At 40.6% G+C, this 19,015-nt stretch overlaps 1 protein-coding gene and 2 long non-coding RNA genes across 4 annotated transcripts in view; 1 reads left to right on the top strand and 2 right to left on the bottom strand.

The window, feature by feature from the left end:
* LOC128872596 (Krueppel-like factor 6) overlaps window positions 1-19,015 on the top strand; it is a 439,155-nt gene that overhangs the window by 403,759 nt on the left and 16,381 nt on the right. For both annotated transcript variants that reach the window (XM_054115464.1, XM_054115463.1), the window contains exons 6-7: window positions 2,285-2,612; window positions 12,377-12,588. In XM_054115464.1, coding sequence (XP_053971439.1) covers window positions 2,285-2,612; window positions 12,377-12,588 — 540 coding nt within the window. The remainder of the gene's footprint in view (window positions 1-2,284; window positions 2,613-12,376; window positions 12,589-19,015) is intronic.
* Window positions 5,913-7,217, bottom strand: LOC128872599 (uncharacterized). Its single transcript, XR_008456219.1, has 2 exons — window positions 6,252-7,217; window positions 5,913-6,139 (listed from the first exon to the last, which is right to left on the bottom strand). It is a non-coding gene; the product is annotated as an uncharacterized LOC128872599 (long non-coding RNA).
* On the bottom strand, window positions 15,504-16,149 carry LOC128872598 (uncharacterized). Its single transcript, XR_008456218.1, has 2 exons — window positions 16,026-16,149; window positions 15,504-15,898 (listed from the first exon to the last, which is right to left on the bottom strand). It is a non-coding gene; the product is annotated as an uncharacterized LOC128872598 (long non-coding RNA).

The following is a 19,015-nucleotide window of genomic DNA, read 5'->3' as shown; positions in this document are numbered from 1 at the left end:
GGAAATTACAATTTTACATCGATTACGAGGCGATCGAGGCGGCGACTTCGATAATCAAGTGAAAGACGCGCAGATGGAACGAGCCCGGTCAAAAGTTAACCCGCCGTCTCGACGCTCGCGGCGTCTTCTAATCCTGTGTGCAGCGTCGATCGATCGCGAATCTATTGACTGCCGCCCGCGTATTAATTAGTGATAGTAATGTCACGGACGTTTAACATGCTTGTCGGCCGTGGGTCGCGAGAAGGGCAGCCAAGTGGACCGCGGTACCACGGGGTCGAAGGTCCTCGAAAAATATCTGTTTGGCGATGCAAATTATATTGCTCCGTCTAGTAACCCGACGACTTTACTCCGACTATGCTGGAGACGAAGAGATAATCGACGAGGCCTTCCATCACTCGTTTCTGTAGTAGAAATTCTTCCTTCTGCTACGTTGTACGTCCTGCGATGAGATCGGAGGACATACAACAAAGGAGGATATAATATATTAATATTACAACCAATATACATATGTAAATATATACTATAAATATTTATCCATGCATATTTTCTGTTTTCCAGATTAGCAAACACCATAAATGTTATAATATACAACGTAAATTAACTCTTTGCACTCGAGATGTTTTCTTAGCATTCTATTGCCACGAATGCTAAGTTTACATTGACTTCGAAAATGAGATCTCTAATCTGAGATTTGAGGATCAGGTCACCTTTGCCTCACCGACGATCATTTTGACACTTCGAGTTCTAATGAAATTAAACCTAAACAAACATTATTGCTCGTTGATTTACTCTGTCGAACCTAGCGATCGACGGTCATCTCTCGAGTGCAAAAGGTTAATTATAACTCTTCATTGTTTACAAACACGATGCAAGCTGTTCTAAACATGAATCCTAAAAATTAATTTAACACGTGAACGCATTAATTATGATTAAAACTTGCAGTTTCTGCAATTCTAGAACAGTTTATACTGAAAGAGAAACTTCATTCTAGCACTTCTTGCACATCGTCTTGACCCAAAACAATAATTACTTGCGCTAGAGAGAGCGCGATTCTTAATGCCTTGCAATTGACGGTTGATGATCTTGCATTTCGAGAGTCACTACTGCGTGCCAAAAGAAATAGAGTGAACGTTACGAGGATACATAATAAAACGAAGCTTGACATTTATCAGCGTGGCGAGAGGTTGTAGAGAAATCTAAACAAAATCTAGCGATTTGTGGCGCGCGTTGATGATCCGAATGGAAATAAATTGAACGAATACACAGGTTAGTCTTAATTAACCGACCAACGGGAATATTATTAAGCATCGCCGCGGTTTTAATCTCACGTTCGTTTCGTAACTTCGTCGGACCGCGTGAAGGTAAACATTCGACAGATCGTTAATCCGTCGAGTGCAGCGACGGATGCACACGGTGTAAATTCGATGCATCGGCAAGCCAGTATGGAAAGAACCCTCGTTAGAGCTGCTTGTTAATTTAATATATTTCGCGCGATAGTAGATTATCATCTCGCGAACGACGTATATAGTCCTGCGTAAACGTTACCATTTTTCCCAATGGCAGATAAAGCTGTTAAGAGTGTCGATCGAAACGAATAACGAGCCGTTATTGAGCCGCGTTTTTCCAACGCGCTTTATTTAAATGCACGAGCCCCTTCGACCTGCCTCGATGCCCGCGCAACCTCGTCGTAAATCTCCCGTTATGAACCGAGTAGGTCTACAAGCCAACCGGGTACCACTGGATGTTTCTCAAGGTTCCAGAAAATTGACCTGAAAGTTCAATCGTTTCACAGGCGGCGAGAGCACGCGCTGTGAAAAACTGCATCGGTACCAGCCACGTGCTTCTCCTCTTTGTCGCGACGTTCACCTGAGTGGCTTTGATGAGAATCGTGAAACTCGATGGCGAGTCGACACAGTCCGTATACGCTCATTAGCCTATAATTTCCACCTGCCCGAATCGAACCTCTTCAGGGACGATTTTTCTTCGCTCTTTTCTTATCTCCTTAACTAATATTCAAACCATACAATTTTTACTCCTCTCGTTGATGGATTCTGTAGTGGATACGTTATTATCAAACTTTTGTCCTTTTCATTACTAACAGTAATTATAATTATAAAAAACTAAACGTCCACACATGTGGCCAAGGGCGTGAAGAAGTTAATACAAAACCATCAGGACTAAACCCTTCCATTTTCTTTTCGTTGTAATGCAATAAAGGTATTTGGTACATGAATAAATAAGAAAACTGTGAATTAATATTCCCCGTGGCATTTTTTGCTTCCAGTGACACCGCCACTACCGGCAATCGGAGAATCAGCGTGGGAGAGGGATCACGAGCGAGCTCGGGAGAGACACAGGGAACGAGAACGCGAGAGGGTGCGCGAAAGGAGTACGGAGAATGAGCGCAGGGAACGGCAGCAGGAAAGAGAATCAGGGATCAGGGAAAGGGAGCCACGAGATCGAGAAAAGGATCGAGAACGCGACAGGGAGAGGCAGAGGGACAGAGAAAGGGACAGAGACGTGTCGGTCTGCATGATGGAACCGCTCGATCCTGTCTTCGTGTCCTCCTCGGCGGCCCTCCTCGCATTGCAGAGGATAAAGGAAACGTCCTTGTAAGTACCACCCTTTCAACCAAGCATTCGGATACCACGTTAATTCTGGAAACGAATTAATTGCGATTTATTTGGTCGTTGGTGGTTCGTCCACCAGACACATCCATTAGTGACTATAAAATTGCGCTACCTTGATAAATATCAATGTTTATGGGAGCAACAACCGTCTGTGTTGTTAGAAATTAATAATAATTAATATTAATAATTAATTTTTATTATAGAAAACACGAGTTATCATAGTGGAACAATTTGATTTCCAGTAAGATTTCAAATGTATTCACCCATTCCTTCTCGTGTTAAACAGGATTTGATTTTCACATTGGCCGTTTGATTTTAGAAATGAATTAATTAATACTCAATCGACAGCAACAGTATTTACATTCATTGTGGTACTTTACACCTAATCGAGTTGGCTGTTTTTCAATAACGATATTCCTAGTGATCAGAAAACATCCGCTGGTCAATGACATTCTTTATATCGAAGATAATCAAAGGTAGAATACCAAGGAACACAAATCGTAGAAAAAAAAAAGATGAATCATCGCCGTTAATGATATTCCGATTCCTCGAAGAAAAACTTACAGAACTCTTGGCTAAGAGCCAAGAAAAAAGTAATTTGATCAACGCGCACACAAGCAGTCAACTGACTTTACGTAACATGTCTGCATCATTTTTCTCGTCAAGTCGATAACCTTCCGCAGTTATCTCCAAGCATTTACCGAACAAAGTTTTCGTACACGTCAATACCAACCAAACATCGCGCCGAAGAGATGCTGTACATTTGGATTCTTATTAATAATCAAAACCTGACGAAATCCTTTCCACGAAGTTTCTCTTTTTACGAGTGTCGCGATAAATTCCTCTTCGTCGTTTCGGTACAATTGCAATAAAATCGGACTGCTACCTGGCCGTGCACCTTCATCTTAAGTATCATATTCGGCGGTCGAACGGTTTGGAATGCAACAAAATAGAAATCGAGGGTAATTATACTGGCAAGCGTGTTTACAAATTCACGCGTCACGGCCACCTCTTACGTGTACGAGAGAACTGCCTTTATTTGATCAGTTTACTATCGGTGGAAAACAGCAGGACATCGCAGCCATTCGTTCACGGGGCCCACGGTTACGTGCCGTCATATTTCATCGAATGTATAAGCACGCCCAGGGTTAATAGGACGAGATCGTGCACTCGCTGTAAATCTCGTTTAATTTGCTCTCGTGCACTCGCGAATGGCTTTTTCATTGTCGAGGACGCGACGCATAAGCGATTATCGCCAGAGACAGAGTTCGATATTCAGAAACATAGTATTCGCGCGGTTCGATTCGTATATTTAGCAGCAGCAGTAGAAAATTTCAAATCTTTTCTGTCACCTGTTATTGTTAACTCATTTATGGTGTATTTTTGTGGACAATTATTCTAGAATGCTTTAAAAAATATGACACTAAAATTAACTATAAAATACAAATTCTCATATCAAGACATTTAATATTTAATCAAAAAGAAGTGTTTTTTGTTTGCAAAATTACTACGCTATATGTCTATTTTTCTTTTCAATAGCATATTTCGTCCAGAAAATCAATTGTGAACATTACTCGGACACGCGTACGATTTGGCTGACGCGTTTGTCCATTACTCACTTGTTCTACTTGGGTTATTATTTCTGAAGATTAACGCCGGCGCGGTGCCACCTGCTTCATTTGCTTCGAGTTTAAACACAGTAAGATTGACGAAAGATACATGGTGTCCATTAAGATCTGGACACAATGAGTATTCCAACTAAAAAGTGTTATTAATAAATATCATATCTGACAAATTTTACTTATTCCCTGTGTGTTCAGGTATTTATTAAACAAACTCCCATGGACTCCCGAGTTCCGAGTACCGAAGTTCTGCATAACTTTCACCCGTTTTGGTTGATCGACGCCAATGATGGCACCTTCTGATCCTCCGTGTCCGTGGATCACGTGTACCGTGAAATCGTCACCACCTCCACGGATCGAGGACCGTCTTCTCGTGTCCCAGTGCCGTTAACCGATAGTTATACATCGCGTTTCGCATAAATCTCGGCTCGTTGGTTGTCTGTTCCCATCACGGTGTACGTGCAACGCCGACGACTTCCACATACAAGGAAGTACGCACTCGCACACGCACCGTGGTACATTGGTACCCGCATGTCAGAGGCCCCCCGCGGTGGAACTGCCGCGAGCTTGCGGCAATACTTCACGACAAATGTACTTTCCAGTTCCTTCTTTGCCTTTCCAGCGAACTAGGCGCTTACTACTTCCATTTTGAAACAATGATCCATTCGGGGACACGCGGCGCACGGCGGATGTTTAGAGGCTAGAAACACTTCTACGGAATTATCAGGAAATACGACAGATACTATTTACGTTCGCGACGGAGTCCGGTGCTATTCCATTGCGTTTACAGTATAGGCTCGTGCATTCGTGGTTGATTATGGAAATTGTTTTTGGGACGCAAGGCAGAATGTAGAATGATCTCGGTAGTGGATCCATGACGACTAGGAAGCCGGTACTTTGAATCGATGGTTATTCATTGGATATAAACCTAAAAAATTACCGCGTAATCGTTTCCGTAACATCGCTAACGCAAACAGCTGCCTTCCTAGTAGTTGAGTATCCTTTAGAAATAAAATGTTTAATTTTAATACTTTAGAAGTAAAATGTTTTCAACGTGCTAGAATTTTCACAGGTATGTGAGCGTTTTTTTTTTTAGGGTAAGGTCTCGACACCAGTAAGTATTGCGGTCCGCGACTTTGTTATCGAGATAAAAATCAATAACCTGCGATGTTGATGCGACTTTAAATAAATTAAATTAAAAAAAAAGAGAAGGAATCGTATTTCCGAAGGATGCACGAGTACTAGGAAGACAGCTATTTGTACTTTAGAGATTCAAATTTGTAACGCGATGTTATGGAAATGACTACGCAGCAATTTTTTAGGATTATCAGGATTCGCAGGACTATCTGCGAAGAAAGCTAAGGATTTCGTGCCATGGAAATAACTAGATCTGTACACGAGATTGTTCCTTAAACAGCGTTGTTCCCTTTATTTAACCCATCAAATATATTGCCCTTATTGTCCAATTCAAAATTTTCAATTTCTATATAATTTTCCATACTGATTAAAAAATCATTCGTCGAGCACCAAATCTATTCTTCGTTTCTGACACAACCTTTTCAGTCCCATTACATCACGCACACACCTGTATAAATTAATACGCCATCTCTGGCAGTTAGAAACCAATTACCAGGTCGCTTGAATTACATCCACAACAACATAGACTCTTATATGAAATTACAATTGCACAGGTACATTATTAACTTGATTCAACCTGTTTACTCTCATCTTCTATGAGTACCAGTTTTCTTGGAGTTGTCACAACTTCGCCAGTTTTAGGATCGAATGATACGCATTCCATTAGAGTGCAGCCTAGTACTCCAGTTTCGGAACAGAAGCAAGAATTGCATCCATCGTGATATCTTCTACCCGGAATGCATTTTGTTTCTACAGTATAACAAATAGTAAATCGAAAATGAGCTTTAATCTTGAAAGAACGTTCGTCATAAAAGATCGCACAGAATTGTGGAACTCGAGTTCTCTTAAGTTAAACACTCACCAGCATCTTGGCCAAACGCGGTCGAGCTCACGATGGCAACCAAGAAAAGGACGAGTATCGGTGACATGTTTTCCATGCGTTCAGTATCTCTCACTGCCGAAATAACCGGACGACTAGACTTTATATAGATTGTCTATCTATGTGTTTGTCTCACGTGACAACCTTACACAGTTTTATTTACATCAGCATTTGCATACGCAGACTAACATGTATCGTTCACGCATTGCAACAGGTTTATCCGAAGATCCTTATACGTAATCGAGTATTACGTAATCTTTCCTTCGACGTGCCCTTTTTGGGTATGACGTAACGTTGGCCTTCTCAAATACCATGTACAAAGTCATTTTTCTACATTTATTTCGCGATAAAAAAGTTTGTTGATAAGCAGTGATCAGAAAACTACGACTAGTTTTAAATCGAGGGTTTTACTAAAATAAAACTAATAAGAAATAGGAGGTTAACATTCGAAGTAATCAACTTTAATTTACACAAAATCTACTCTAAAAATGTCTAGGAATGATGGTTAATTATTTCTTCCCCTAAAATTTATTAATAAAATAAATATATGAAGTTTTATTTCGAACTGATTCCTGTACGAATACTTATTACACTGACTGTATATTAAACAAGAATTTCTTTTTTGTTGGTTGATATTCATGTTCAAGGGTCACAGATTCTGAAGGTTGTGTGTTTAATTAGATTTCTCTAGTTAGATGTAATGAAAATAGAACGAAATGAATATGAAGAAAGTTCGTTGCTATTCAAACAATTTTATTAACCTTTACATGCCCTAAGTTTCAAATACCGGACTTTTAAATCGAATTGTACACTCGAAATTGTTCTTTATATTTGGCTGTAGGTATTAATACACAATCTCTGGCAATTAACAGGTCGGTTGAATTACATCCACAACAATGTAGACTTTTATATGAAATTACAATTGCACAGGTACGTTATTAACTTGATTCATCCTATGCCGTCTCATCTTCTACGAGTACCATTTTCCTTGGAGTTGACACAACTTTTCCAGTTTTAGGATCGACTGATACGCATTCCATTCGAGTGCAGCCTAGTACTCCAGTTTCGCTACAGAAGCAAGAATTGCATCCATCGTGATATCTTCTACCCGGAATGCAATTTGTTTCTACAACGTAACAAATAGTAAATTGAAAATAAGCGTTAATCTTGAAAGAACGTTCGTCACAAAAGATCGCACAGAATTGTGGAACTCGAGTTCTCTTAAGTTAAACACTCACCAGCATCTTGGCCAAACGCGGTAGAGCTCACGATGACGACCAAGAAAAGGGCGAATATCGTTGACATGTTTCCCGTGTGTTCAGTATCTCTCACTGCCGAAATAGTCAAACGACTAGACTTTATATAGATTATCTATCCATGTGTTTGTCTCACATGATAACCTCACACAATTTTATTTACATCAGCATTTGCATACGTAGACTAACATCATGTTTCGTCCTTCGACGTGCTCTACTTGATTACCGATAGAAAAATGGGAATACATTCCACATTTCCACGCTTCAAAATTGGTTCATGGATAGCGAATTCATTGTTTACGAGAATTTTTTAAAATGTCTAAAACAAATCCTCGTATTTTCTCCAATTTATTTACACTTACATGTTCTGTTATCACTTATCTAATGCAGACACTGATAAAAGAAATGATGACCTTTTGCTGCAATGCATGCAATTACATCTACTACATAGTTATCGCTTGAATTGCAGCTTGACATTTCTCTCGAGATATTTGCTGCACTTCGAATTCTGATTCTCAGTTGAGAAAAATGTACAGGACAAGATTAATTGTTTACATTCGTGGGGAATTTTGTAGCAGAAAATTGATTTGTTACCAATCAACTCGAGAGAACAACTGACTCTCGATTAATTTGACTGCTCGAATACCAAGCGACACGCACGTTCGGCGAGGACTCGAAGATCGGAAAATCGCGCGCCAAGGGGGAGGATGGAGATGAACGAGGGTTGCGTTTCTTCGTCGGTTGGACGCAGATCGAGATAAGAGCGAGTCGGATTATCGCGAGTAGAAGCGGATTTATGCCAGTTTAAACACCGAGCTGCGGGCCTGGTTTACGGCACGAAGCGTGCGAGGCTGGGGCTTCGTTCCGATGAAATATAGCCCGACTGGGGATGCGTCAGTGGGCACTGACGCTGTTTTATCCGGTCAAGCTGAAACGCGAATTCCCCCAGCTCAGGGCACAGGGACGCGGTAGCAGTGGCGCATAATCCTGTCGACAAAAAGGACGCGTGCCTAGAACCACGATCGAAAGAGAGTATCCAAAACAATGGTTCAAAAACCTCGTCGTTATTCAGAAATAATGTTACCAAGGTTGTGTATAACGTTTGTGTGCTCGAAAGAGTAAAATATTGTGTTGGAAACTTCCCCTGGGGGGGGGGGGGCCCCCCCCGGGGCTGTAAACATATTATGTTAGACATTAGATGTATTCTTTCTGAACTATCGTTCTTGAATTTCTCGCAAGTTCTGCACGTTCTTTGTTTTGTCTCAAGAAAATGAATTTGAAAAATATTCTTGACCCGTTTCGATTGCTTTTTCAAGACGGTAACCCCAAATTCCATTTCGCTTTGGGTCCCCCGCGATGCGCCACTGCAAGTAGCGTGAATTCCTCGAGCGCGGACGAGCTTGACCGGAGCATGTCCCGTCGCGATCGCATAATTTATATCCAGAACGAATTTATAGAAATTCGTCCGTATACGCGACTTTGTTTACCGTGGTACCCGTTATATTCTCCTTCGGAGAATTATGGCGCCTTAAATTCCGCCGCGGCCCATCGCGACGCCTTAAGGGGTAACACCTGGTCGAAGGCGTAAAATATACACGGTTCTTTGAAAAAATATACATGACAGTATGTAACTGTACGTTCGAGAAAGGTGTCCTCGTTTGGTACTGTACAATAACTCTCGTTTAAAAAAATATTTTTCTTGTAACGGGGAGTTGATTTTTTTTATTATAAATAATAATACCGTCCACAATTTTTCAAATGTATGGACTTGCAAAGCACTGATCCACGAAACCAATTTCTTAATCGATCCCTTAAATCTTCCAACTCGACGTAACCAACTCTCTTCGCCCATTAGATTCGTTTTATGTCGCGAAATATCCTTTAATAGCGGTGTGCACTTCGATGGAGGAACAATCGGCTGCACGCGTACGAATTTGGTCACCGAACGAGTTTCGCATGGCTTCGGGATAAGATTGATCGACTGCGGTTCGACGTGTTTTCGCTTCTTTTTAGCGGGCGAAGACAAAGTTGAACAACCGGCGTACATCATCCTGAGAAATCGTCTAACCCGTTCCTGGCAGCCATCTCGGTGGCAGTCTAAAGTATCAGCTCGATTCTGCTCGCTATTCCTCGCCCCGTAAATTAATCCCTTGATGTCGATTGTAATCAATCCTACATACATCCTAATATAAGAAGACAGTCAAGAAAAAAGAAAATACAAGAGCACAAAATCAGACCAGATTCAGCACTAACTAGATGCAGAACTGCACCAGAAACATAACAGACTTCCTCAAAGACACCAATATACGCATCAGTATACATAAAAATATAATACAAACCTAACATTTACTCGACAATTAATATTTTTCGCTAATGAATTTGTAGTCGATGCAACGTAAAGCAGATAAAGAAAAAAAAGACCGCTCTTCGATATCAATCCCTCTTCTGCAAAAGATAATTTGAAACACTCCAATGTATTTCAACACATTCGCTTTTTGAAGAAAACCAACCTCTTTGAAGAATAGTAATCTATAGTCGAGTAGCTTCTTTATAGTCGCTAATATCCCTTTAAAGAGGTTCGTGCGACTATAAGTAACTGATATGAAAGAAAAAGAATTGTCAATAAGCCTAAATGCCTGACTAGCGATCCTTTTCGATATCTAATTTTGCAATAGACGATGGGCTTAATGTTTCGGTGTCGGCTTACGTGGAATAGGCACGAGTGTTCCGGCTAATAAAATTCAGGAAAGCTTAGGCGGTTTGTTCCTGGAGACGCCGAACGGAAGCAATATCGTTTCTCCTGAAACGAACGAGCGGAAATCGCGGCGTTTCTTCGGTCAACCGTTCTTTGGGGCGAGATCTTGAAAAATTATAATGAACCCCGCGCGTAAGTCCGTGCGCCGACTGCAAATCATAATGGAGTATCAACGTTTACCCCGTCGGTCACGGTATCTATTATAGGGGACAAATGATTCATGGATATTCACGAGAGTGCTACGCAAAATGTTTTGACGAGAAAAAGTCAAGTGATTTATGGACGCGTTTAATGCGTCCGCGCATGAAAAAGTATGAAAGATGTCGGCCGTTTTAAAAATCGTTCTTAAGCAATGAGAAACGTCTAATGCATACGCGTAATTAAATACCCAGATGCGAACGTTTAATTTTAATTTGCCGAGTATATTACGCGACAGTGAAAAAAATTAACGATGTTCCTTTAATATCGTGTCATTTGCGTAAAAGCATTTACTCGTGGCTTCTTGCAAAAGGGTCACAATTCTCATTTATCTTCGGTCCTGTTTGAAAGCGCAGAAGCACATTATCGATTCAACTTTCTTTCATACATTTCCAATGCCTATTTAACATTTATAAACTCGCTACGAAATCCATCATTTCTCGATACGGTGTGTAGGGGAAACAGCCAGCAATACATCTATGCGTGCAGCATTTTGTTTCAATAGTTAAGTATCTTTACATAGTTGTCTGAAATATCGTACATTCACACATACATACAAAATTTTGTAATATTTTTAGACTTCGGATTAGGGATATAGCAAGTTAGCCAAAAAAAAAAAAATCGGTCGCAAATGTAACGTTTACATACAATTAAACATCATTTGAAATAATAACTTGAACCTCGTTAATTCTCAAGAACACGTACGAAGATTGTCGTTTTTGCGAGACGTCTCTGAAACTTGAAAGGCTCTAATTTCTCCGACGATAACTGATTATCGCGGCGCTTCTAAATCCGCGGAACCCGTTATGGAAAATCACAGGTAGTTCCCGAAGTTGCAAATCGCGCATCCCGTTAAAAGTCAGCGAGCAACGTTTCACCTGGCGTTCCGTTGTTTCGCGCGCGTTTCCACCTAACCGATTAACGTAATGACTGCCACTTTTTTATCGTTCTCTTTTCCCCGGCGAATCTGGTATTATTCATAAGCGAATTCTTTCTTCTCGATGTTACGTCCGGGTGTATACGTCCGTTCGATGTTTTATGTATCACGTATCAGCAAGTAATTTCACCCGTTCTTCATCGAACCGGTCATAACACACCGGAGTACATCGATTGATAAACACGATGCTACCATGAATAATGCATACCAAAAACTTTCTGTATAAATCCATGACAAGCGCACTCGAATTTGTCGATTCACCGGCTGGCTTCCACGGGAACGTGAAACGAAGGATCGCGTATTGTCGCGAGGCAGCCCGTATTAAAGATAAAATAACGATGAAGACATCTTATCCATATCTAAATTGAAATCAGCGCTCGTGGTACCAGTTTCTCGAATTTCTTGTCGCGCTTCTTTTCGCCGTTCGTAATCAATGTCACTGCGAGTATCCGCTACAGTCGCCAGCGGTGAGCGACGATGGGATGCAAAAAAAGAGCGCTCATCGACCGGCAACCTGAATTAATTCGTGCGTTGCGCGGTCCAGCTGGACCGAATTGTCAGGAATACGATTTATTTTAGTCAGCGTTTCCCAAATTATGGTTTACGCGACATAGTAAGTGTTCCATGTACTTTTACGTAAAGATCAAAGGTCTATAGTGATTAATTTTACGTGTTAGTTCATTCCTTAAAGTGAACGTTCACTTTGAGTCTGGTGCAATTAAAATGACTGACGTATCAACTTCGAAATAAAGGTTACTGACGGTTCGGAAAAAAATTGCAAGCTTGTCAATTCTTGAGATTCTTACATTTAAAAGAAAGTATACCATATGTAAATTTCATTTCATCTGAAATCATTTTCGAGTTAAATTGTTTATCGTTAGGTTTGAGACCTTTCGGTCACAGTTTTAATTATTTGATCGTGGTGTTCTTTGATTAATGGAGATTCTTTTTCTAATTTTAGGGTCTTTCACAAGCGTCCCGCACTGGCGACCGGAATAGGAATCAGCAGTAGAGGAAACGCTGGGGTCGGTGGAAATGGCGGAGGTTTAGGGGTCGACAGCGAGTGCGGCGACGCGTTGAAGAGACGCAAAGTTCACAGATGCGATGTGGCCGGCTGTGACAAGGTGTATACGAAGAGCTCCCACCTGAAGGCTCACAAGAGAACTCACACCGGTAAGTCCGTCGAAAGATATAAGAATTATATAAACATAAAAATTTACTCAGATGTTTCAACAAGTTTTGCAAGAAGTTTACAAGGAGCTCTTTTAATCGTATTTAACCCTTTGCACTCTGCGCTATTTCGTTGCAAAATTTGCGAACAGGAATCGCATTGCATGAAATAGTCTAACTTTGGAAATGCGTCTTTTTTCGTATTATTAGAATTGATTATAAATTCTTATAGTTTTCTTGAAGCGTTGACCCCACTTCAAACATAAAGGACTTATTTACAAAATTATTAATCTAAGTATTAAAATTATTAACAAAATTTGTTAGACTTACGATGTTACCTTATAAGGGACATTCGAGTGCAAAGGGTTAAATTATTCAGGGTTCACCCTGACTTTTGAGGTTTTAACACAAGTGAATATCGACATGACTGGTAACTCAGTCCTACCCGTGAGCCAGTAATACCTAAACGAAACGCCATCTTGCCTTCAAAATTTATGTTATAAACTATGTTGCACTGTGAATACATTCTAACTGGTCAGAATTTAACGTTCTGTCGTTCCTGCCGCGCGTCGAAGGTATAAACCTTTCCGTGCCGTTCAGGCTACACCCATAAATTCACCGCCTTTCGTCGTTTAATATTTTTATTAGCTTCTGAACGCTTTATTGTCTGCGGATGATTCACGCACGCGTGTCAGCGATCGCCCGCGTGGAACGTCGTTTCGTCATAGTTGAAATCGTTGGGAGATTTTTTTCTCTCACTTTAGGGGATCGTGACGGTTCGCAGGTGACGTTCCCGTTTCAAAGTGAGACCTGCTCGCAGTTACGAGCACTCATTACATCGTGGTTAATTGGCAGGCCGATACACTAGTGATTGACCTCTGAACTCCACGCCTGAGACGGGCAACATCTTATTAATGAATAACAGTGACGTATAGCAATTTGTCCTAAATTGCTAAGCTAAATTTCTGGAACATTGCACACTTCGACATCTGGATTCACCACTCTAAGTATCATTAAAATTCGCGGTGGGAACAGTTGTAGCCCTAGGTCGTGTCGCGAACAGACTGATATCCCCCTGCGACCTAAGCGCAAATGGTAAAAGGAAATTCCCCTTTTTGCTCGCGCGGTTCAGGCCTCGCTTTGGCGTGCTTTGCGGTCATTAAGCAATCTTCCCACGTTAACTCGACGGAGACAGCATTATTAACAAATATACCTAACGCGGCGAGATTCGCCCCGATAACGATAATAGTTAACTCTAAAATATGGCCGGTAGTAAAACGTGCTGTCTCCACGGATGGGTCATCCAGTCGACCGCGAGTCATTACTCATCGCCAGCCTTTGATTTCCAGTAAAGATACTCGATCCGAATGGAAAAGCCTGAACAGAGGCTCTGGCAAACGGGAGGAATGCGGATCGCGCAATTCGCGGAATTTTTATGGTACATGGCGAGTCCCCGACTCACGTGGTCAATTTGTTCTGGATCTCTCTGCTGAAGTCAAGTCATGGACATAGTATGCAACTGAACAGAGCTATATCGTCGAAACGGTTACGAAGGTTTTTCCAAAAGGGACTGTAAGGATTTTATTTTTTAATAACAAAATATTAGTGTTGTCATCGTGGACACTAAGAAGATATCATCTCTTACGTTCGATTGTAATTACGTGTACTATCATTTAAAATAAAACAATCTGAGGTATATTGACAGGAGGTACTTTGACCGTCACTTAATGAAATAGCTGTATAGCTTGCAGCAACATACATCAACGAATTATTTATGAAAAAAAAGAACACTATTAATCAATGATTATCCGCGTTATAAAATCACACACAATACCAGCACGTTTCCAAAGGGTATAATCCGGTGAAAAGTATGAGGTTATTAATTTAGCGATGCCAGATTGCTAAAATAACGCACACTGTACTCGGAATTCCGAGGATTCCAGGCATATTCGTCTCATAGAACGGCTTTTTACACTCGACGAGGGTCAGGGGTCTGGGACACTCGCGTCGCGGTGAAGCGCATGGTTCCGAGCCGCTTAGAAATTCGATAATGCTCGAAAGTGACGCTGTATACTATTCGTGGACAATGCATTTTTCAGCACGACCATCGCGTTTCATAGGAACGCTCCAACACGACCATTTATTATCGCCTCGCGAGAACCTGGAGGAGGTCACACCGTTCGTTTCTCGCTATACACGCGCTGGCCACCGTACGTACGTGTGTACACAGCGTTGAAGAAGCCACGGCATGAAGAATTTCCGGTGGATAGGTACCTTCGTGAAGGCATTGCCGCCGTCCAAGAGAGTGCAGAGGCGGCGGGGAGAGGGCGTGGTCGTGAGAACCAGGATCTTTTGTCTGGTCCATGGTTCAACCAAGACGGTGCAACCGCGGTGCTCAACCTCGACCCAAGAGTATCGAGAAATTTTTAAACAAAACACACCCGATTTCGTGATCTTTTAACGTTGAAACTACCGAGGTCAACAGATACCTATCGTACATACAACTGTGTCTTTGTAATTAGAGAGACAAATTAGAATTAGAAAGAATTAGTGAGTTCATTGACTACGTAATTATAATCTTTTGAATCGACCACTTAAAATAAATAAACTACTATTTAGGATCGTGCATTTTCTAGAATTGAATATTGTGATTGTTTTTGTAAGGTACACTAAGGCTGTTAGCTATTGAAATAAATTAACGAAGAAATTTTAGTGGTTGACAGTACACGTCAATTACCGATAAATTGCACGTCAACTATTAACCCATTCGCTACCAACTATGAGATGTCAAACGCAACATTTTATTGCTACAAACGCAATAAACATTTTCACAGTTAGCACAAAAGTAGCTTTCCACTAATGTATTAACACATGTATTTTATTTCGATATTCGGTTTAAAAATAATATGAATCATCGATTGCTATTCCAGAAGTAAAATTTTATTCGTGTATGTTACTTTGCATTCCAGTGAAGTATAAAATAATGCCTATGAGAGCAATTATGGTAACGTTTAGAGTTGCACCATTTAAGTTATTCTTACTAGTTTGCGTCAAAATTTCACCAATTCTGTTGATCCGTTTTTATAGATATGAGAAGTTTCAGTCGTTTCGTTGGCTGTGTCCATGGCGATGTCCGTATCAGAATTGTCCTTTTTTTTTGCCATTACTATTGCGAGGTGTTTAGATCGTTATACTCAAGGATTGTTCGGATTACAATCCTTATCTTCGGCACACCCTTGGAATCCTCCTTGGTGACAGTAACACACCTTGCATCCCTCGCGTGTTATTTTACCCGGATCGTCACATTGATCCCCTTTGGAATGATATATGATAAAATAAGAATGGTTAACGATCACTGACGTCATTCGTATCGAACGAACGCTCAGAACCGCGGAACTCGTTGACGTTATGGTACTCTATGTTCACGATGGAAAACTCACCAGTCTCCGTGGCAAACGCGACAGAGCTCACGAGAGCCAAACACATGAAGAAGAAGAAAAGTTTGGACATGTTTCTCGGTCGTTCGATGTCTCTTACTGTCGACATTAACGAACGACTGACTTTATATAGGTTGTCCATTGACATTTTTATTGTCAACGTATCGATAACCTCTCACATTTTCCTCTAAAGCATTATCAATTTCACACTAAAACTGTCGCCGATACTTTACAAGAAGTTTCCTTGACAAGACAATCATGAAAGCATTTACATTGCAATTGCTTCTCTGAACGGTTTTGAAAAACTGTTCAAAATTGTATACTCCAATATTCGTACGTGTTCGATCTATTATTAATTTTAAACAAATTGTATTCGTATAACATCGGAAACAAACTTTTAATAAATTTCTATTTTTAATCAATTATGTAATCGCCCTCGTTGTAAACAGCCTTTTGCCATCTAGTATATAAATGTTCAATGTCAGATCGATAAAAGTGAATGAGCTGATGAGTGATAAACAAGTATTTAACGTTGCAAAAATGATATTACTTTCCAGTCTAACTAATATGAAAGTACGTCGATATTTAATTGTATTTCTCGTTTCTACTTATACAATAGCACTCGTGTATCGTGTTTGATTACAAATTTTAGAGATCAGGATCATTTTGAGGTGCTACTCGTTTTCGGTTCATTGCTCCACAATCCCAGTAATAATTCTTTACTATTCTTGTTCTGACTTTATTTCACTTTTCTACTTTTTCTGCTGATTTTGGTTTTCACCTTCATAGCTTGTATTTTTCATTATCCTTTCTTTTATATAATATATACATAGTTTACACTTCATGCTACTTTTCATCTTTTTCTTTTCCTTTCTCTTTTCTTTACTTCGTATTATTTTATTCCATTCCCATTATATTGTTTTCGAGATTAGATTAATACAAGCGTAGTTGTTAGTTATTTTCCCTTCGTTCTTATTCCCATTGAGTACTTCATTTTTTACTGTGTACAATCTTCTCGTAACAAAGGCGTACTATCATTATTATTTTCTTTGTTCTCGCTATCGCAGGCGAGACTGGTAAATTCTTGCGTTTCATTGGAATCCTTAATTGCGTTTATTTTTTCTTCACAATCGTGTAAAGTTTCTATTTTATTCCCACTAGACCATTTCGTTGCAATTTAATATCAATCCGTGTCGATAACCTTTGACAATTTCTATTATACATTTATTTATTTTCGTTCAACAAATAAATGAAACTTCTCCGCGACGGATCAAAGGTTAAGCGTCGGTTTGATTATCGTATTCACAGAAGGCTCGCGCGATCATACTTCATCAGGGTTCCATAGTATTCGACGACATCGCGCGTCGTTACCTTTCTTTCGATATTACGGTTTCCTTATGAGGAACTCGCGAGCGAAGATCGGTACACGTTTTACGCATTAGGATGCCATTATCGCGACAGGCAACACGATACCTCGATACAACAACCGAGCCTGATATGCCAACGCTGTCGTTGTGCGTCCTGCAGAAACTTTCGCTATAATAATTGTTCCAACGAGCGGCACGAACATGGCAACGGATACGTACCGCGCGTATATCCATCATTCTAACACCGCGGCATTATCCAGCCATCGCGATATATTTACAGAGGCGGATACAGCCACTCTGGATGTGGGAAATGCCAATTCATTGATTACTGTTATTTCTACCATTCCGATGCATAAATCGTCCGCGGATCGTGTACTCGGCGAAACGATCGTCGCTGCTCTTGGAAATGATGGAATTCGTCCCGTACGAGGAATGTATTGTTTTCGGCGTTGAACGAGCATATCAAAGGCACCTCAATTACAAGGGGCTAACTTATAACCACACGAAGTGTGAACATTATCAGAAACTATGCAATTGTGGATTTCACGGATAGGTAGGATTTTGTATACTCGTAATTAGAGTACGGTCATATCAGGGATCTTCTAACTGAATATAACAAGAAGCCATTTTAGTATAAATTTTATGCAAATTTTGTTCAATTATAGCATAATTACAGTATGATTAGACACCGATTGATTAGACATCGATTTCGTTTCGCCACAAAAGTGGCACAACCCCGTAAGTATTAATCAGCGCATATTATTGTCAATCCGCTTCATTTCGTGCAATTCGAGTGTCACCGCGATACCAAAGAGCCGCAGCGCGCAGTCGCCATTTACCATATCCTTGTAATATTTCGCCTCTCTGCCCCGCACAATGTAGCTTCCGATGTTCGTGGCGTGTGTTCGAAAGATTCATGATATTGAAAGCGGTAGCGTGGACCCCTATTACTCCATTATACAGTTTGCGAGCGGCACGATATAAATTCGATGCAAATTCCACCGTTCGTGCCGTGAGAATCATCAATCATGGTTAGCAGACTGGATTCGGTAGTTTCGGTGCGTTTCGTTACGAGCCACCGCCGATTTCAGGATGATAGCGTTCAAATTCCGTACATGCATCGTGCAAAAGCGAATATGAACATCGTGGAAGATTCTCCGAACTTCGGATCGAACTTCGCTGGGAACAATTTCAGATTCATTGTTTGGGAAAGTTTCACGAATAGATAACATCATTTCACCTACTTGTGTGTTAAGCCTCCATGGGAACGAACCGTGTATGGAGCAAATCAATATCGAAATTGATAATTAATAACTCTTGTCGTATATAACCTTATGACAATGTTGCTTTTGTAAAATAAATACGAATCAATGTGAATTTCAAACAAATTGACCAGAACGGTTGTTAATTGAACAGAACCGCGTAAATACATGTATAAATAAACACACGCATTATACGTTGTATATATACCACGCAACTGCGCACGTATTATACAGGGTGTCCCAAAACTCGGGGAGGAGCCGGAAATGGGGGGTAGCTGAGACGATTCTGAACAACAATTTCCTTTGCAAAAATGTCAGATGGGGCTTCGTTAAGGAGATATTAAGCGAAAACCCCGACCAATCA

This window comes from Hylaeus volcanicus, chromosome 2 (assembly GCF_026283585.1).
Source record: "Hylaeus volcanicus isolate JK05 chromosome 2, UHH_iyHylVolc1.0_haploid, whole genome shotgun sequence".
In the NCBI taxonomy this organism is placed as follows: domain Eukaryota; kingdom Metazoa; phylum Arthropoda; class Insecta; order Hymenoptera; family Colletidae; genus Hylaeus; species Hylaeus volcanicus.
The sequence above is the reverse complement of the archived record's forward strand: the minus strand, read 5'-3'. Positions and strand labels throughout refer to the sequence as shown.